The sequence below is a fragment of the Schistocerca piceifrons genome, chromosome X (genome assembly GCF_021461385.2).
Source record: "Schistocerca piceifrons isolate TAMUIC-IGC-003096 chromosome X, iqSchPice1.1, whole genome shotgun sequence".
NCBI lineage: Eukaryota > Metazoa > Arthropoda > Insecta > Orthoptera > Acrididae > Schistocerca > Schistocerca piceifrons.
The window spans coordinates 263,365,745-263,385,627 of NC_060149.1; the positions used below are offsets into that span (position 1 = coordinate 263,365,745).

The 19,883-nt window shown below is 37.9% G+C and overlaps 1 protein-coding gene across 3 annotated transcripts in view; it reads left to right on the forward strand.

Moving 5' to 3' along the window:
- The window catches only part of LOC124721086 (C2 domain-containing protein 5), a 230,532-nt gene that overhangs the window by 25,472 nt on the left and 185,177 nt on the right, over positions 1 to 19,883 (forward strand). For 2 of the 3 annotated variants that reach the window (XM_047245898.1, XM_047245897.1), the window contains one exon: positions 8,168 to 8,251. The exons of the other annotated variant lie outside the window; for it this stretch is intronic. In XM_047245898.1, the coding sequence (XP_047101854.1) occupies positions 8,179 to 8,251 (73 nt within the window). In that variant the 5' untranslated portion in view covers positions 8,168 to 8,178. The remainder of the gene's footprint in view (positions 1 to 8,167; positions 8,252 to 19,883) is intronic. 3 annotated transcript variants of the gene reach the window in all.

The window sequence follows — 19,883 nt, forward strand, 5'->3', positions numbered from 1 at the left end:
TATCCAATAACAAAAACAAGAAGTAAAACAACATTCAATATAGAAACCAAAGAACATAAAAAGTAATACAACCAAATGAAATACCTACTTTGCTCCAAACAAAGATCCCAGCTTATCCCCTCCCCCTTTCAAAAAACCAAACTGTCCCACACTCCTATATAGAACCAGTCAATAACTGAGTGATCACTGATGCCTGTCTTGTGGCCACAAAACCACATATATGAGCAATACCAGAAATAATAATTGAAGTTAACGATATTGTGGATCACCTGTATAGGTTTTTAAACAAAGTTCCCCACCATATCAATTACCACAAATTGTTCTTGCAACAGCACCACATAACACCATCACAACTATAGGAGGGAGCCACTTTAACCAATTTTATATTAACATTTCTGCCACTACACCATACTTCCAAAGAAAAGTTATGATACTCAGCCTGTTACACACTTCCTCTTAAGTTTCACGTGCAATTATATTTTATAAATAATACCGCCTTCAGTAATTTTACGGACATAAAAATTTGTATTGTGTGAGTGCCACCTCAAGCAACACACTTGCTTCAAAATGCTCTCTTGTCACATGCCAACTTTGAAATATAGTATTTACCCCAGTATACGGCAACCCTGATTATAAGACGAACCCCTTTTTTCCAAAAGACCTCTTGCAAAAAAAATTATTTTTAACATATTCTCACTAATCAGAATTACAAACTGTTTTACTGGCCTGAAGTATCTGTGTAAAAAGTTAATGTTATATCTATTCTAAATTTATGCCATTTATTGATTGCCTTCATTGTGATATTACAAGGAGACATAAAATTAATGAAAAGAAATGGTTTACATTAATTTGCAGACCGTTTCCGTTTCTACATTTTTCGCTTACTAACCCTGTCATCTGTGGTATCACTGTTTTTAATCATTTCCATCATCCATCCTTGCACAGCTGAGAATACAGCTTTTTTTTATCTAAATACATATCGGATTTCGCTTCAATATTGGCGTGAGAATGCTACAATCTCTTGCTTATAAACATATCTTCTGCCCGCCGCTCTCATTGGCTGCGTAGAACCAGCAGTTGACACACCCCCTTTCGTTCCCGTCATACGTCACATGGAGCGTCAAGAACATTATAGGTAGCACGAAATGCATATGTACGCCACTGACCTCCAACTGGACTTTTACCGTCACCTGCAGAAATGAATACTCCTGTTGAATATTCGTCCAATTTTAAAGTCAGTTGAATTCCAACAACAAACAGGTTTAAGCAAACTGTAGTTCGAACGAGGTACTTGTTTTTGAAAAGCCAAAGTACGCGGTATACAGTCCCATGGTTGGAATTACGACGTAATTTGCTGCCCGCTCTCGACTCCCCTTCCCACTTTCATAGTTCTCAACCAAACTAGTATCACTGTACCCTCTCCAACCCTTCCGTAGTGCTAAGCTTTAGCAGGTGGGAAAGACGGATTGCAATATATTCTAGAGTGCAGGTCATATGTAACAACAGCAACTAATACGTAAATAAAAGATAGCAACCACGATTCAGTCCAGTTCACGTACTTGAGCTCGTCCCGCCATCTACTGACGTCTGTTGGTATTATCTCCGACTACGGGTCTTACCACTGTAATTTATTATCACTACAACAATGAGTCAGTTTATTTCATTTGTTAGATATTTCATTCTTGATAAATTTTCCACCTTGTGTCATCTGAATGTCAGCATCATGTTCTAAGGCTGATTAAAAGCTGGTAACGTTTTCACCTGGTATTCTAATACGCGAACAGCGGTTGAATTTCTCTTTTACAATCCAGTTAGTAAATCATTACAGTCCTTCCGTAAGCAAATAAAATATTGATCTGATTTGAGAAACAAGCAATGGTTTTTTGAAGGACAACGTTTTCGCTGCTGAATGTTACCTTCAACTAAAAAGCAACATAATGTTTGTAACGGTATCCATACATAATGAGAACTTTTATTGCAAACGTTTTCAGATACAACGAGAGTTTGTAAGCTGATTGAATTTGGTGCTCTTTTCTCCCGCGTTTCACAGAATTATCAAAATTTAAGGAGAGCAATAGATTGTTAAAGTATCTAGTTTTAATTTCTCGCGTATCCCTTGCTGTAGCGCCGCGCGAGTAAAATGTCACGTGATTGTTCGAGCAACGTCGATCCTGTATCGAGCGCTCCGGCGTATCGGGAAACTTGAGGGGGGCAGGAAGGCGAGTGCCATTTCACCAGCCCATTACAGCTCTTTCGAATTCTTAAAAATAGATCTACACATGATCTCAATAGCCCCCTTGCCCAGCTCAACCCAACCATTTCGAATTCTTAAATATAAATCTATACATTACCTCAATAGCCAAAGCTTCATCTGCAGGCTTAAAATAAGACGACTAATATATACTCCATTAAACGACGTAAAAATGTTAACTTCAGCAGCAATAGTTTAATCTGCGAATATAAGACGACGCTATATTTCTTGAATGATGAATTGGGAAAAAACCTCGTCTTATAATCGGGTAAATACGGTAGACTGTTCGTATATGATGTCACATCCTACTGCATCATCATGTCGCGGGTCAAAGGTGACGCCCTTTAAGTCCTGGTGACCTTTATATGATCAGCAACACCATCAGCTAATTCTTCATTGATATATAAACAGTAAGCGGAGTAAGCTACTGAACTATGCAAACTACTGCCCTGCAGTCAGGTAAACACTGAAATGGAATGAATTATGTATAAACTGTGGAAGTTAGTCTTCTTGACTCATATTGTTTTGGTATGTCTTGCTCTACTTGCCAGTAATATGTAAAACTTAGAAAAACAGAAAACTTGAGCACAGAATGGAAAATATTTGGTATAACATGAAATAGAATACTTATGTTACATTTTTCTTGCTTCCAGTAAAAGTAGCGATACTTGTTAAGGTGAGTGGTCATTAGTCAGAGGGTCTTCAATTAAACTCCTGTGTTGGATGTGTGTGAAATTTTAATGTGCTTTTCTGTTGTCTAGGTGCTGTCCTGTGTTGTCCATTCAGCAATGGGCACGCGCCATAGGGGCTACAACTTTTTCAGTACTTACTATAGTTTACATGATACGGACTACATAGAACTGGCCTAGAGGCCTACTTCCTGAACTGGAACTTAAATGCTGAGCATCTACAATTAAACAAATACGAGTATTTCTAGCATTCACAGAGTAAGCCTAGCCAGAGGTGGGCAATTAATAACACTGAACTCAACAGGATTTGAGTGTAGGATCAGATGTAATGTTTGAACCATAATCGTACATAGAGTTTGATATTCTACAGATCTTCAAGAACGTTGTTATGCAGTTTTTATTAAAGTATGGATACTTTATTGAGTTCCTGTTACAGTGAATACTAGAAAAGATAAAATGAAATTGCCTGACTGCTGCAAAACATTCTTCAATTTTTAAATAGTAGCTGATTCATGAAAATATATTTTTCCAATTTTCTGTCTCAGTGAAGGTTCTGTAGTATTCCAGAACACATTGGGGAGGGGGGGGGGGGGGTGGACAAAATAACATGAAGACATTATATACTGAGCTTTTTACCTGGCTCCTCTATGATGCACTGGCTCCTCTATGATACACTGACGATGTCTCTTGTAAAAAATCCTGAAATATTAAAACTGTGTGAAACTAATCTTTTGCAGGCAGTTCTTTTTCTGACAGAGATATCCAGTGATAACTTACCTTCAGTGATTCAGTTATCCTAAGATTTCTCCCTTCTTTCATACACTTCACAATAGTTGTTCTGGAAGAACCAAACTTATAAAGTCAGGTAAGGAGTCATTGTTGCATAAGTTAGTCAGGAAAAATGTTGTCTATAAAAGAAACAGTCCTGGCTTGAGTCCAGTTCTGAAGAATTTTAATTTGTCACAGTCTACAACAGTGTACACCCCATTGCAGGATGAAACATTTGTTGTGAAGTGTCCGTGTGTTTCGCTGAGAATGTTCTATCGCCTGTATTTTTATGATCATTGTGGTGTTGTGTTGATCTTCTGTCATGCTGAACTTTACAGACTTACAAGGGGAAAATATTGGTCCCAACTTCCTATACACATAGGGTGTGTGTGTGTGTGTGTGTGTGTGTGTGTGTGTGTGTGTGTGTGTGTGTGTGTGTGTGTGTGGGGTGAACAAGGTCGAGATTTTGTAATGGTTTGCATAATACAGGGTGAGTCAGTACTCTTTGATGGTTTTTGAATTTATAGTACAGAATGAAATTTTAACCCATAGCAACTTATTTTATTTCAAAAGGTACACAGTGAATAGCGGTTTACATATTGTGTGTTAATTTTGACAGAAATTAATTACTTGTGGAAGATAATGTCTTTCAAGTACTGGCCCTTTTTTTCGACATACTTGTCAACCCCCTGCACTAAGTTTGTCATCACTCTCTCCAATATGTTATGGGGTATAGCGTGAATCATTTGCTCTGTGGTATTCTTTAATTGAAGCATGGTACATGGCTCACTAATGTACACTTTGTTACTGAAGAAGCCCCCGTAGAAAAAGTCACGTGAAGTAAGGCCTGTAGAACAGGGTGACTAGTCAACACCTCCTCTATTGGATATCACTTTCTGCAGAAACAACTTTCTGACTTCAGACATACACACATTGGAAGTGTGAGCTGTCATACAGTTTTTCTGCAACCAAACAATTCGACAATTCATGCCATGGCAATGAAGTTTCAAGACAAGAAATTCACACAAGATGGTCAAATAACACTCTGATTTCATGGTGCTGGCTTTCCCTTTTCTTCAAAGAAATAATTTCCAATGACACCAAATTTCCCTAATCTAGCAAACACTGTAACTGTTTTACAATGCAGTGGGTGCTGTTGGAGTTGCTGAGGGTTGTTTAGAGACCAATAATGACAATTTTGCTTATTAGCAATGCCTTTAGGTAAAAATGAGCCTCATATGGCACTAAAATCACAATCCCAGGTTCTTCCACCAACCTATCTTCCGTTACTTAAGCAAAACATCTCCTTCTCACAAAATCTTGACGCTTCAACTCCTGAATAATCACAGTTTTGTAGGGATGAAAATTTAGATAGTGTAAAATGCATCAAACGGACGACTTAGATAACCCAAGACACTGTGCATGTCATATTGCAAGTCGATTGGGGCCCTGTTGAATTGCATGGTGCACAACATCAACATTTTCAGGGATATGGTCACCATTGCACTGCCTCCCAGTTTTTTTTTTTTTTTCACTGTCTCACAAAAGTTCTTAAAGCATAACAGAACGGTATTGCACCATTATGTGAAATGTTGAATTGGGGATGGATGTTCACTGAGTTGTGGTCACAGATTCTGAATTCTTGCATTTTTAAAGAATGTTGCTTTGATGAATGCACAGTGTTGCACCTCTCCATTATAACTATGGCGCTGTTGTGGGGGAGGGGAAAACAATAAGCCCAAGCATGCCTCTCCACTATGACGACTCACCTACTACTTCTCTAGCCAGAAATGTCAGGTAATGCTGACTCACCCTGTATTATGATGGTTTTAGTTGCACTGAAGGAAAAGGTAATTGTTAAGCTGTATGATTTTTTTCATATCATATTGATTCATTGTTGCATACCTTGTTTCCAGCAATCACTTACATACACCAGACAGAATATTAGTCACCTCCCTGGAGACATCATGGTAATACCATGAAACACCCCCTCTAGCCTTGATGAGGCCTCAGCTCAGTAAGAGGCTTCACAATAATATCATAGAACCACCTTTGGCATGAACTACACCCACCACACCTTGTGTGTTAAACACCTCATTTGGCGTCAATGCACTCGATGTCATGCAACATTTGAAAGGAGTCAAAACTGCAATTTGTCAAATCACACTACATGTCTACAGTCAGCTACTGCCAGTTTCTGTTTTATTTGGGCCATTGAAAACTTGCAACTTTAAATGCCGCAGATAGCACTGGCGTTTTGCAAAGTCACTGTCTCCAAATGACAATTGTACACCACTCACTTCACAATGTTTGGCTGGAAACTATGTGAGATGGACCTGCATTCACAGACAGCAGTAACTCCACTTAAATTTTAAACCACTTATCAGTGAAACAGGTGTGGTAATCATATCCGGACCCTGCCAATTACGATCATTTTTGACCACTGCTCATACACCGTATTATGTGACTGTGAGTGGTGCAGCATTCCTTGCAGATGCATTGGTCTGATTATGTTTTTATGTAAACAAGTTGGATAATTTCATTCCCTGTGTGGTCAAGAACACGTCCGAGCCTGATAGCTCTTTTCTGCCATTCTGTTATGTTTCCCTGTCGACCCATGTTACTGTGTTGATACCATACAACTTGCTGGCACAACATAGCATTTCAGTGCCATGTCTAACGTCAGCAGTGGAGGGTCACAACTGCCGGGTACCAATCCTACACTGTCTTTAGAATTCTAGATGACCAGTAAGCTTTTCTAAGTGGGTAACTAATATTTTGTCTGGTGAGCTTATATGCCCCTGAGTGATTATGCACCATACCTACAGTTCCACATGTTCAAGATTGATTTGATGATTGTGAGAATCAAACAGTTTGCTTTCAGGACCTCCACAGTCACTTTATCTGAACATTATTCAGTTATTGTGATATTGTTTGGAAAAGATTTAGGGGTCGACGGCTCTTTGCTAGAATCTCTCCAGAAGTTTCCTCTGCGAGGAATGGCACGAAGTCCCATTGACAAGAATACGGAATTTATATTCTTCAAAACTCAGTAGTGTTCAGGTTGTTTAGATATTGCTGGTTCCTGCCCTGTCTTGTGGTTGTTTTCATGTTATTTTGTCCACCTCCTGAAAGGTACGTGCTTCATGATGCAGGCAGGTTGATGGTTTTGTCTGTGAGTTTTGTCAAATTGTATTTTTTATCTTACAGTATAGTGCAGCTGGCAGTATGGGTGCTCCCTCAACGCTTAGGCTATAGAGGAGAGAAAATTTGACATGGGAGGAACTCAACTGTCAATCGGTTGGCTTTAATATGGGGCAGAATTTCCTAAGTGAAGCCAACTATGAGAAATCACAAAACTGAAGTTAAATTTAGGCCTGGAGATATGCTCAGATAGCCTAGGAAGTAAGGCATTCACTTGCAATATGCAGGAAATATAGGTTTGAATCCTAATTTGGTACAGATTTTCAGTTGTCATTACAAGTTAGTTACAAAAGTGCATTTGATGGAAGAGGTCAAGATAACATAGTTTAAATTTTTACACAATGCAAGTACACACACACACTCACATTTACCCCAAATGAGGCCAGAAGCTAAAAGCCATGAAACTCCTTTTTGTATGAATTCTACAAGAAATGATCAAGAACGTTTGAGAATCACTTTTTGCTACAGCTTCCTCAATAGTTAAATGTTGTACCTTGCATGTTTGATAAGAGCAGTGTTTTATGTAATGCAGACAAAGGTGCTAATGTTATTATACTGTTCATTTGGCAATAATTCTCCATCCCTCTGCTTTTTGTGCATCCAATTTGCTTGCCATGAAATAGGCTGAATAGAAACAGTAGGTGAGTGGTTGCTTTCTTTCTTTTTTTAATAAATTTCCAACAGTAGTGAGACAGGGATTCATAACAATTACAAGGAAAATGTGGTGGCCAATTGTAGAAATTACCAGGTTTTCAACACCAGAAATAATCAAAAGTTGTTTCATTTGCAGGTTTAGTGGTGATGGTTACATTTTCTAACTGTAAGGAGATGACTTACTGCATGCAGTCATTTCCCATACTTTTTACAGGAGTGTACTTCATGTTCATACTCATAACATTGTTCCTGACAGTGCTCAACCTCACTTTAAAAATGAAGCCATGAAATAGTTAAAGAAATTTAAGATTATTCTAAATGATCTGAAAAGTAATGGCCCATTTATGTCATGTGCTGTAGGCTGGGAAGACATGCTTCAAAATATGTGTATAAGTAGGAGGTAATGTTAACACCAAAAGAGAATAATGAATGTCTAGTGCAAAAGTGGGTGGGGGAGGGGGTCAGAGCCTTTTTTTTATTAACACTTGTATAATTATTACTTTTGCAAAGCCATAGTGATTCCATTTTCCAGCAAGAGATTTGAAAAATTGTGCTGTTTCTCAAATGAAATAACTGTCAAATTTGTATTGAACCCTTACAGGAGAAGGAGAAATGACTGGAACCAGAAATACTGTTGAGAGGAGTGATCCACATTCCAGTGATTGTAATCCTGATTTGTCTGATTGTAAGTTACCATTCCAGAGTGAAATAGATTAATATGGAGATGAATGAGGTTTTGGGCATGATATGTTATGGTTAATGAGGAACAGATTTTCAGCAGTTTAGGCCATGAATGTGTGTGTTTCTGATTCTTGGCTCTTGACACTAGATTAAGCACAAAGTACACTTTTTCCCATCCCACTTGTTCTCTGTACCCTTATTATTCCTTTCTCTTCTTTTTTACAGTTTTCATGTTCTCAGTAATCTGTTTTTAGCTTTTTCATTTCTGTTAATTATGCCTATTTTATTTTTTGTGTGTTCCTTAGTAGTATGTTAATCTTTTGACCAGCATTTCCATGAGCCATTTTTTATCCACTTCATCATTTCTTCAGCCTGTTTTTTGCTCATAGCAGCCTATTTTTGTCCATGATCAGTTTTTGTAGTTTCAGTCTAATCATTTGTGCCTTATGCGTAGAGTAATGTTGTGGATTTTGAGTAATTCCCAATTTTTATAATGCAGTTTGAAGGAAAGAGGTTACACTGTGCTTAAGGAACAAGATTGCCATTTGACAAATGCGAGGTTCAAATCTCTTGGAAAGTTAAGGATGCAAATGTCAATCTGGTCATACTGATAGAAGGATTTTTAGTTTTCAAAAACTCCTTCAAACTAATGATTCCATTGACAAAGCCATGACCTTTTCTTTCTACCATGTTTCTGTAACTGAGGCAGTTATCCACCTCCAATGATTTTGCTATAAATAAGCCACTAAGCTGTAGTATTCCCAGTTTCCTGCTGGCTATCTGTGTGTCCTCCTGGGGTTATATGTGGTTTATCCTGCTTGAGCTGTTTCTTTCAGCCTTCTGCTCTGTTGAAAAATGAACATCTTGTTTACAGACTGCAATACAGTGTTGCTTTTCATGTGTCAATCAAATGTTAAACTTTGTGAATGTTTTGTCACTGGTTGTTTTATGTATCTGTTGCCATTGTGTGTGAAGTAAGGTGTTTACTTTTAACCCTGATATGTCAAAAGGAACCACCATAAACTGGGACTACTTTGGGACTGGTAGAGTAATATTAAGTCAGCGATCCTTCAATGTGCAGGCCGCAACTTGTGAGATACCATGTTGCTTCCGAGGTCTCTACTAGCTTTGATCTTTGCTGCCATCTATTGGCCATCTCCAAAATTTCCACATACCACCTGTGCTAGGCAGCAGCCATTTTCGTATTCGTGCCAGTGGTGACAAGTGATAAGCATGCTGCAAACTTTCACATACAGAAGTGGAACTACATTTGGACCACAAAAGACAGGTAAATATAAGACATTGTAAATGCTTTAGCTAACAGTTCTGTGAATATATAATAAAACATCCCATAATTAGTAACTGGTTTGGCTGCTTTTGTCGATAATGAGATTTTTCGTGGGGCAGCTTTGGGACTGTCTCGAAGTTACCCCACATATATGTTGTAACTAACTTTGATTATCTGTTTTGTTTTAGGAACTGTCGGGAAGGCTTCTCAAAAGTATGGAATCCCAAAGAACACACCTCTACTAAAAGTTAAAGAAAGGCGTGGGGGACAGTTGGCAGGGGGACAGTTGGCAGGCATTGTGTGTGTAGAAGAACGGTTTGTTTCCCGTGCAATAGCTTTATCAAGTTTTGGATTTCCCATGCGGACATTTGACCTCTGATGTATGGTAAAGGCGTGCCTTGACAGATGTAACAGGAAGGAAGCCAGATTTAAAAACAACTTCCCTGGAATAGACTGGGCAAGACAATTTATGCAAAGGCACAATGCTGTTTTGACACACGGGCTGAAGAAAAACATCATGTATGCAAGAGCAGAAAATGACAAAGAAATCATGAATGCATTCTTTGACAATCTGGAGATAGAGATGGAAGATGTTCCATCTGTGAATTTGTGGAATTATGATGAAATCAATTTAGTTGATGAACCACGGAGTTCAAAAATAATTACTAAAAGGGGAACAAAGTATCCTGAACAAATACAGAACTTGTCAAAATCATGCAACTCCTTAATAGTGTGTGGTTATGCGGTGGGAACACTTGCCCCCCTTATCTTAAATTACAAAGCTGAAAAATTGTGGGACACATGGATGGAAAATGGGCCACCAGAAGCTAGGTATAACGGAACCAAGAGTGGGTGGTGTTACAGTAAGTGCCTATAGGATTGGCTATCCAGTTACTCCTGCCTATCTTAAAACAAAATGGTGTTAAGCTTATTATAGGTGACAACCTGAGCTTGCCTATTAATCTTGAAGTGCTCTGGTTGTGTGAAGAATATAACATAAAACTCATTGCACTGCCACTGAATGCAACCCACTCTTTGCAACTGCTTGATGTTGCATACTTTCAACCTTTGAAAGTACAGTGGCAGAAGATCCTTGGGGACTGGAAACAGACAACAGTGGGCAGCAGGTGTAGCTCTGGGCCCAAGGACAAATTCCCCACCTTGCTCAAGAAGCTGTGGAAATTCATGACCTCAAGAGGAGATAACTTGTCCAGAAAACTGGCAGATACCCCTTGAATTGCCAAATTATGCTGGAAAGGATTCCATCATTCATGATGGCTCAGTAAACAAACCTCACTGCAGTCATCGGCGACACCTTCAGTTATCAACTCGTGCAGAAGCAAAATGAAGCAATTCAGAAGCGTCAGACTGTGATATGTAAAAGGGTAAATGTTCCTGTAGGCAAGAGCATTTATGCAGCTGATGTTCTTGCTGGCAAGATGAACGAGCCATCCACTTCAGTAAAAGGAACTAAAACTGCACAGAGAGCTCCTTATCTGGCAAAGACAATGTGGTAAACAAAGAGGACACGGACAATGGTACTGACGAGAGATCGTCTTCTGTTCCTTATAGAATTGGATGACAGTGTAACCATGGATGTTGAGGATGAAGAAGATGGGTCTAAAAACACTGATTAGTCTGTACCAACCCACTTGGTTGTGTCCCATGGGAACCAAACAGAGAATGTGTGCTGTGAGATGTACGTACTTATTCCATATGAAGGTAAACTGTATCCAGGACAAGTCACAGAAAGAACAACAGAGGGTTATGTGGTCTGCACCATGGAAAAATGTGGAAACAAGTGGAAGTGGCCCGAGAAATAGGATCTTCTAGAATATGTTGCAGAAGGCATTTCCAAATCATCAGCCCGTTGGAGAAAATTGGTCATCAAGGTATTTTTTATGTTAAGGAGTTGGGACTGTACGTGCTGGACTGAATTTTCCGAGATGTCTTTTTTTTATTTTTTGGTGATTTACATTTTTTCATGATTTATTATCTGGTCACAGTTACCCATTAATTTCTCAAATTCTTTAATGTGTGTAATTATTAATTTTTTCAGAATTTCTATGTTACTATTACTTTTAAGTCATTGTGGTAGAGCCAGTATTGTCCAAATAAAGAGTTGATAGTCTAACATTTGCACAGTTTTTTTTTCTTTATTGGCTTTAGCCTGAAAAATGACTTGTCTCTATGTTACCTCAACCCATGGGGTAAAATTGGGACAAAATCTGAGGGGTCTCACTTAGCAAGGAATGGTTACAGAGCAAAATGCATTTCATATTCAAATAGAGGAAGGTTAAATATATAAAACTAACTTTCATTTAGTCATTTAATATGCTAAAGCTCTTCAGAAATCCGGGAAAATACTAAAATCCGTCCCAAAGACGCCCCAGTTTATGGTATCTTTTTATTACAACAGAAGTTCTGCCATTTTAGATTATTATACATTGCTGAACTGCAGATGCATCTTTAACAGAAATATAAGTGATCTGCTGAATGTAAGTTTGAATGAGTTTCAATGTTGTAATGTTTTGGAAGTATTAAGACTTAGTTGCATTGATGGTCATTTGGGATATAAGCCAAATGGGTATTGAAATGATACAGCATGTTGGTGATTTTGCTAAGAAAATATCGTGGAAGAATTTCCAGAAGTTGAAATAAACTAGTTAATGTAGATCAGTGACCTTGTCACAATTTATCCTTGTAGATAATTTTATTAAAAAATGAAAAGGTGTACGAGCAAAGCATTATTAACTATGTGTATTAATTTGAAAGAAAGACTGTGTGAGTATTGAAGAAAAGATGAGCATATTTCTTCCCCGTCAAGACTAGAAGGTGTTACTGCTGTTGCAGCTAGATTACCACAAATTTGATTTCAAATCAAACGGATATAATGTATGATTGAGAATCCAAACTACTGAAGTGTTATCACTTTTTATGGTTACTAGAGAATTTTTTTTATCAAATTAAGTTTGTAAATGAAATTAGTGTATTTAGTAAACTGAACTGTATTTTTTGGAATAAATTATGTATTGGCGTAGTCGTAACGTTTTAATCATCAGCTCGAAAAAATCAAGGTGTGACCATGAAACTTGTTGATGTTGCCAGACCTACTCTACATACTCCTCCATCAATGCGACATGTTTTCTGAATGAGTGATTTTGTGGAGAACTTGATTGTAGAAGGCTGCATTTTAGTTGTTCGGGAAATGTTCCACCTTGAAAATCATGTCATCATAATTCTGGAAATGCCTACTCTGCAACAGTTTCTTCATCTAAAAAGTAACTGAGTGTCATTTCAGTAGAATATGAGAGGTGTGCCAAATTTAGATATCCCAAAGAAGCAACATGTGCGACTGTGTCCTGTGCAGAATGCCCTCATGGACAGCTTCCTGAGAAACTCAATCTTAACAGCCTTCTGTAACGTTCAGTAGCATGCTCCTGTGATGTTTTCTCCCCTCTTGAGCATACTCTGTTAACACCACATCATGATAGTCCCAAAAAAGAGCCCAGTATCGCCATGCCCGATGATATGGTTGACTTGTTTCCTTTTCTGGTGGTAGTGGATTTGTGTGTTTGCACTGCTTACTTTGTTCCTTTGTTTTGATATCATGGTGATAGACACAGCACTCGTCCATTATGATTAGATAGCTAAAGAAGTCATCTAGATTGACACAGATGCATGCGACATTTCCGGTGCTTCCTGTCCAGTCATGTTCAAAATGGTGTATTAAGATGCTGAAAATTGATCCATGGCTGATATTCACTTTTCCCAGTATCACTTCAATTGTTATATGCACCAGGGCCTCCGCTCCTCTTCCAATTCTTAGTTCTTTGCAAAATAATTTCATTCTTTGACCTTGCTGGACCACACTGGGAACATCTATGCCACCTAATCACTGTGTTATATGATAGTGCACTGTTGCTGTATTCTTCTGCCTACTCAGCATGGAATATTTATTACTGTGCTGTTCCCTTACTGCTTACTGTACTTGGGGGCTGCAGCCCTTTGTTTTAAATCCTCTAGTTGTGTGCTAGAATACTGCGGTGCTTGGATTTTAATGTGTACCAGAACTGCAGAGATGTATCCGCAGGCAAAAAATTAATTTCATAACTATATTTTTAAAGGTGAAAATTAAAGCTGTTGTACAATATCTTTCTGCTTTTGATGTTTACTGACGTTGACTTGATCACTTTGATTAACTTCTCATAGCATTAATGTATGTTTCATACCAGCAGACAAACTTATGGTTTTTGAATGAAATTTTATTAAAGTATTAAATGAGTTATTTTGCTAGTTTTGGAATGATTACAGCTGTATTTGTAAAATGTTGACTGAAAAACAAAGATAACAGAATAATATATGTGTTCATATTTATTACACCAGATTTCCCAGCTACTTTATTAACATTTATGGTAAGTGGTTTTTCATAGTTTGCACTAGAGAAGTTTAATGAAGTACAACTGTATGTAATTTTGTGTATTAGATGCTCCAGAATACTGCTCCATTATGAACTGAGTTTCATTTTTAATTACTTGTACTTGCTGAAAAAATTTTGAGCAGATTATTCAAACATTTATCGGAACTATCTCATTTATGATTCTGAAACAAAAGACGTTATTCTTTAGGCTGCTTTTGTTGCAATTTTTACTGCCTATCTATTGTTAAAGGCAAAAAAAGGAAAAGAAAGGAAAAGGTAGTGTATGAGAGATCTGTTTCCAAATGTAGATGCTTACCGGTTATTATGCACTTTAGTTTCTATTACGAGGGGAATATGTGAGTGTGGCATCAAGTAGTGAAATATATTCTACTCTGTTGCACTTTTTTGGGACCCTAATACTGCAATGAAAATTCTGACAAATTGATGGGAGGCTAATATTTTGTTTAGCAATAATTTTGTTATGTCTTCATCTTTTCAGTCCACTGGAACCCTTATCTGTGTCGGTGCTGTAAGTGGATACCTGTCGCTTTGTATAATTCACTTCCTATACTACTATTATTCCATTTGCAGAAACTTCACACACAATTTTCTTGTTGTTTATGTTGTCAGCAGTTGGTCTTTCCACAATACAACTTCAGTACTGTTCTCCAGCTTTGTACAGCTGATGCAGGAATTCAAGAAAAATGTCAGCTTTTCAATGAGACCATTGCCTTTTCTGGCTGTTTATTGTATAGCACAATGAGCATAGGGAGAATGCTGTGACAAGATTACCTGAAGACAGTAAACATACCAAAGTCATTTATATAATTGTGGTGTCACCGCCAGACACCACACTTGCTAGGTGGTAGCCTTTAAATCGGCCGCGGTCCATTAGTATATGCCGGACCCGCGTGTCGCCACTGTCAGTGATTGCAGACCGAGCGCCGCCACACGGCAGGTCTAGAGAGACTTACTAGCACTCGCCCCAGTTGTACAGCAGACTTTGCTAGCGATGCTACACTGACAAATACGCTCTCATTTGCCGAGACGATAGTTAGCATAGCCTTCAGCTATGTCATTTGCTACGACCTAGCAAGGCGCCATAGCATTTGATATTTATCTTATGAAGCATGTACAATCAAGAGCGATGTTCTACAATTATGGATTAAAGTTAAATATTACAGCAACTGCGTCCGTTTTTCTAAGTTCTCATTTCCTTGTAATGTTCCAGACCTCACGCCAGACTGCGTGAGCATAAAAGCGTGCATTTCGGCCTCCTCTAGCAACACGGTGTTGGCTCTTCTGCCAACACTTCAATAATCATTCAGTCATCATACTGCAACTGAAACAATGGATGTCACATAAAATGCTGAAGTACTGAATTCTGTCTTCTAAAATTGTTTAGCTGAGGAAAATGGCATTATAGTTTGGTCTTTTAATTGTCTCAGAATTGCTGAAAAGCAATTGGTTGTAATTACTGGCTTATATTGTAGATATGTTCTATGGTAGTGTTTTATGACATTCCTGGAAATTAAAAATCTCCTCTGCTGGAATCAGTGTGGACTCTGCAAACAGGAATTATGTGAAACTCTCTTCACTCTGTTTGTTCATGAGATTCAGAAGGCTTTTTTCATGCCATGTTCCTTGACTTCTTGAAAACATTCAGTACAGTTCCACATTGTCACCCAGTTGAACAGAATACCAGCTTATTGAATGTTGTAAAAACCATGCTATTAGGTTGAGGATTTCTGTTAGATAGAAGACAGCATATTGTTCTTTATGGGCAGGCGTCATCAGATGTGATATTTACCTTTAGACATACCTTTTATATGTGAGGAGTCTCAAAAACCTCTACTGCTAAACACCAGGTATATGGGATCCATTAGAGCATCATGAGACTCTTTGTAGATGAAGCTACTGTATGTAGGGAAGTCGAAATGTCAGAAAATTTTTGCAAAACACAGGAAAACCCGAAGTGGGTCACTGCTTGGTGCTGGGGTTGTGCAGTAGACCCTCAGTGTAAACAAGAGTAAAGTGTTATTCGCAAATAGGAAGAAAAATCCATTATTGTATGATTACGTTCTTGACGGTCAATCACTCACAATAGTCCAGAGTGTTTATGCCCCGGGACTTGGAAATCTAGGAAAAATGTGAGAAGAACATGGGAATTTTTTCAGTTCCAGGAATTTTTGATCCCAATAAAACATAAATGAGAGAATAACACCAAAATAAAAATTTAATTGCAAAGAAAATGCACCATTTACAACTGCAAAATACAGTGCACACACAAATGTCTGCTGACAGCAGACTGTGTCAAAAGGCTTTAGGACGAAGACTGTGCAATATGTGGTAACAGCAAACAGCTTTTGATGAGCATGATGTCATAGCTGTTTATGTTTCTAATAGGTTGTGGGAAAATATTGCGAATGGTGGTTTGAGAAGTGTTACTTTCAAAGTAAATTCCCTTTTATGCAAGATGAATAATATTATGTGTGGGAATATGTGATGAATTTCTTAAATTGTGGAGCATTTGACTCTCATTCAAAACTTAAAACTTTGAGTACTATCTGCTTAGAAAAACTTCAGGCCCAGAAGACCAGCCATTTAAGCCATGATTTCAAATTTTACTATCACATTTGTGTTTAATATATCTTAAAGGGTAATACATCTTAAAAAAGACCAAGCTTTAAGGTTAGGTTTTTACATTTATTTTAGTTCTTTCATAGGGTGTAATTCAAATTATTGCAAGGTGGGTTCTTGAGTGCTTTCACACATGATTGGTTTTTTTACGAAAAAGTCGAAGTGCTCGATGGAACATGTATTCAACCAGGTGACCCACGAAATGTTCGGAGAACAGCTCTGAAATTTATAATCTTGCTTGTCAGAAATGTTCAGCTGCTGCAAAATAAGCTGTTCTCTTAGGATCCTGCCTAACCACACCCTTAGAAAAAAAACAGCAAAAAGTTTTGGATGGTCAATATTGTATGTGAAAACATAGCTTTTATTGTAGCAGCACTGTTATGTATCTCAATTAAAACCCTTAACTTTTCTTAATTGTGTGTCTGCTATTGACTGACTACATCATGTGTCTTCTGCTCTGAATATCTGCTGTCACTGGCTGGTGAGATCATGTGACGTGAGCTATGATTGGCTGACAAAAGCACATTGCTATCTCAGTTTCAGTGCTTCGGAAGCTACCATGCTATATTTGGCGGAACTTGTTTTTATACCTTCATAATATGAAAATATGCAGTGCCCATGTTGCGACGCATCAAAGAGCTTCTCAAAACATGTTTTTATTTTCTTTTTCTTTTCTGTGTTTCGTTTTCTAAAGTGCTATGAATCTCTATGCCGGTCTATAAAACCCTTGAAACAATTACCATTCTAAGGACTGAAAAGTTTTACAGCTCTGAGAGAAATTATATTGACACTTAACATGGAGAAAATGTACTTTCCTGTGGGGTAAAGTGTATTTTCACCCAGGAAAAAGTGTATTTTTAGCAGTGAAGAAATCGTTTTTTTTTCCCTTGTTTGTGTATACACCCTATAGTCACAACTGGTAAATATCTTGGAGTGTACATCCTGAGTGATATAAAGTAGAACAACCACAAAAAGTTGTAAAGGTAGTTTTCATACTTAGATTCATTGAAAAAATCATAGGGGAATGTAATTCAACCTCAAAGGAGCTAACATACCAAGAACTTATTCAATGAGTTCTTGAGTGTTGCTCAAAATATGATACCCTTGCCATGTAGGAAACAGCTGAGACCAAAATGGTAAAATCAGGGAAATTTGAAGTGCTTTACAGGCATAACAATAGTAGTACTTCCTACACGTCATAGTGTGAATGGAACAGGAAAATGAGGAAGTTTTAGTGGTATGCGAGTAATCGCTGCCACACATTGTAAGAAGGGATTCGGAGTGTAGCTGTAGTTCAAAATGACAAATCGGTAACCTCCCCTTCTGTCCCTTGCCACTTCCTCTGTTTAAGCTATTTCTCAATACATGTTAATACTTTGTGGATTGGGCAGCTAAGGTGTAGTTCAGATAGCTGATACTGTGGTTTGTGATAGTTTTTCTGAATTTTGTGTAGCAGCTTCCATTCCATGGACCTTAAGTCAGTTTTTTGCATTAGGAAGTGGAGTCTTTCTTTTATGAAATACTGCAAAGAACCATAGACTTACATCAGTGACTTTTTTTATCAAAATGAAAATGTGTTGTGTACAAAACAACAGAAATTTTTTTGTCTTTTGTTTCCTGAATAGAGGTGTAATTCTAAGTTGCTGGTACTAAAAATGAAATTGTATGAAATTGAATTTTTTATTGAAAATTACTTAGTTACACGTGCCGTAGTATGAAAAATTTCAAACCCTTTTGAAAGACGAAGTCCTACGTCATATTCTTCACAATACTCCCTGGTATATTATCTTGTCATGTTCTGAGATCTTGCCTTGGTTCGTTCTACACAAACTTTATATTTCCCTCCAGGGCATTTTGACACGTCTGTCGCTGAAATCAATTTAGGAAAATGTCTTCAATTGAGTCTGTTTAGAGGTGAACTATTTGGCGTGGAAGTTGATTCAACCAGGCCTCCTCTGTTGATCAAAGCTGCTGCAAATTCAGTATCAAATTCAACAAAATGCTTGCTAACAGGCCTTGAATTTTTATATGAAACATATGATTTTACAAATGTCATCATGAAAATGTGAAAAAAAGCTTTCTTCCACTGCTTTATTTGCTTCCTCTGAAAACAGTAGTAGCCCATTTGCTGCTCTCTGTGTTACATACCAGCTTTGTTTATATTATCATTGAAAATACAGGCATGTTTCTTCTATTGTCTCATTCCTAATTGTGTCCTGACCTTGGCATTGGATGCAGTCATTTTATGCTTTGTCTTCAAAATATATACGTTCCATATGACTTTCCATATCACAAACAATAAATGGTCTCAAACTGCAAAATATAAGTTCATTTTTCTTCAGCTTCTGGGCAATTATATCCTTAGCTATCCCTTTTCTGTTTTCAGTACCGTGCTGTAATACCACATTGAAAATAAATATGAAGCTTGTAGCAGAGAACAATTGGTGCTCTTTGCACTGCGTGGTCATTGTGAGGTGTGGCACGTGGCAACCAGGGTGAACGTGAAGGCCACAAAGCAAGTAACACACAATGTTGTCTGTATTCCTTTCCGGCCTTAATTGTTTGTCTCATTTGTCTTTTTGGCATATAATCTGTGCCACAATGCTGAGACTTTCCAAAACATTGGGAGAGTGGGACCTCTTCTTAGGTTTGCTCTTATACTCACTGACAATGTTCATCTGGGGTACTGCAGTTCATCACAGAACATAATGTGGTGCTATTCATCTACAATCCATGTTTCCCAGTCATGGCACGACTTCAAATGCAGCCATTTGTATTGTGGTGTTAACAACAGCCTACAAATGTTATGGTAATTCCCTAGGTCAGTCTGCTACTCTTTAACCAACGGTGCAGGATGACACTGAATGCTGCAGTGACCCCATTACTTGTTCTTGAATGGCAACTGCAGGTGTGAAGATCTGATGGTATCAGATGATGTTCCTGGTGCACAACATGGTGACCCTCCCATATGGTAGTCAGATGTGGTCAACTAGAAACTTAAAAATGAATATGTGCCCACGCAGTCCATCATCCTGCCACTGTCACTTTCTGAATGCCCCACAAATCTATATATTGATTGATTCAACCAGCTGTCCAAATGGAGACCCACAATGCCGCCCATGATCTGTACCTGTCTGAAATTAGTTTGACATCTGACCAGGTCTTCTGGGTGCTTCACTTTTTTTGTCAGGCAGTGTATGTTGATTTTCTAAGTAGTCTTCTTTATAATTCTTAAATTAGATAAAATAATCCACACTTTTATGTCCTTACAAGAAATAGCTTTGACTT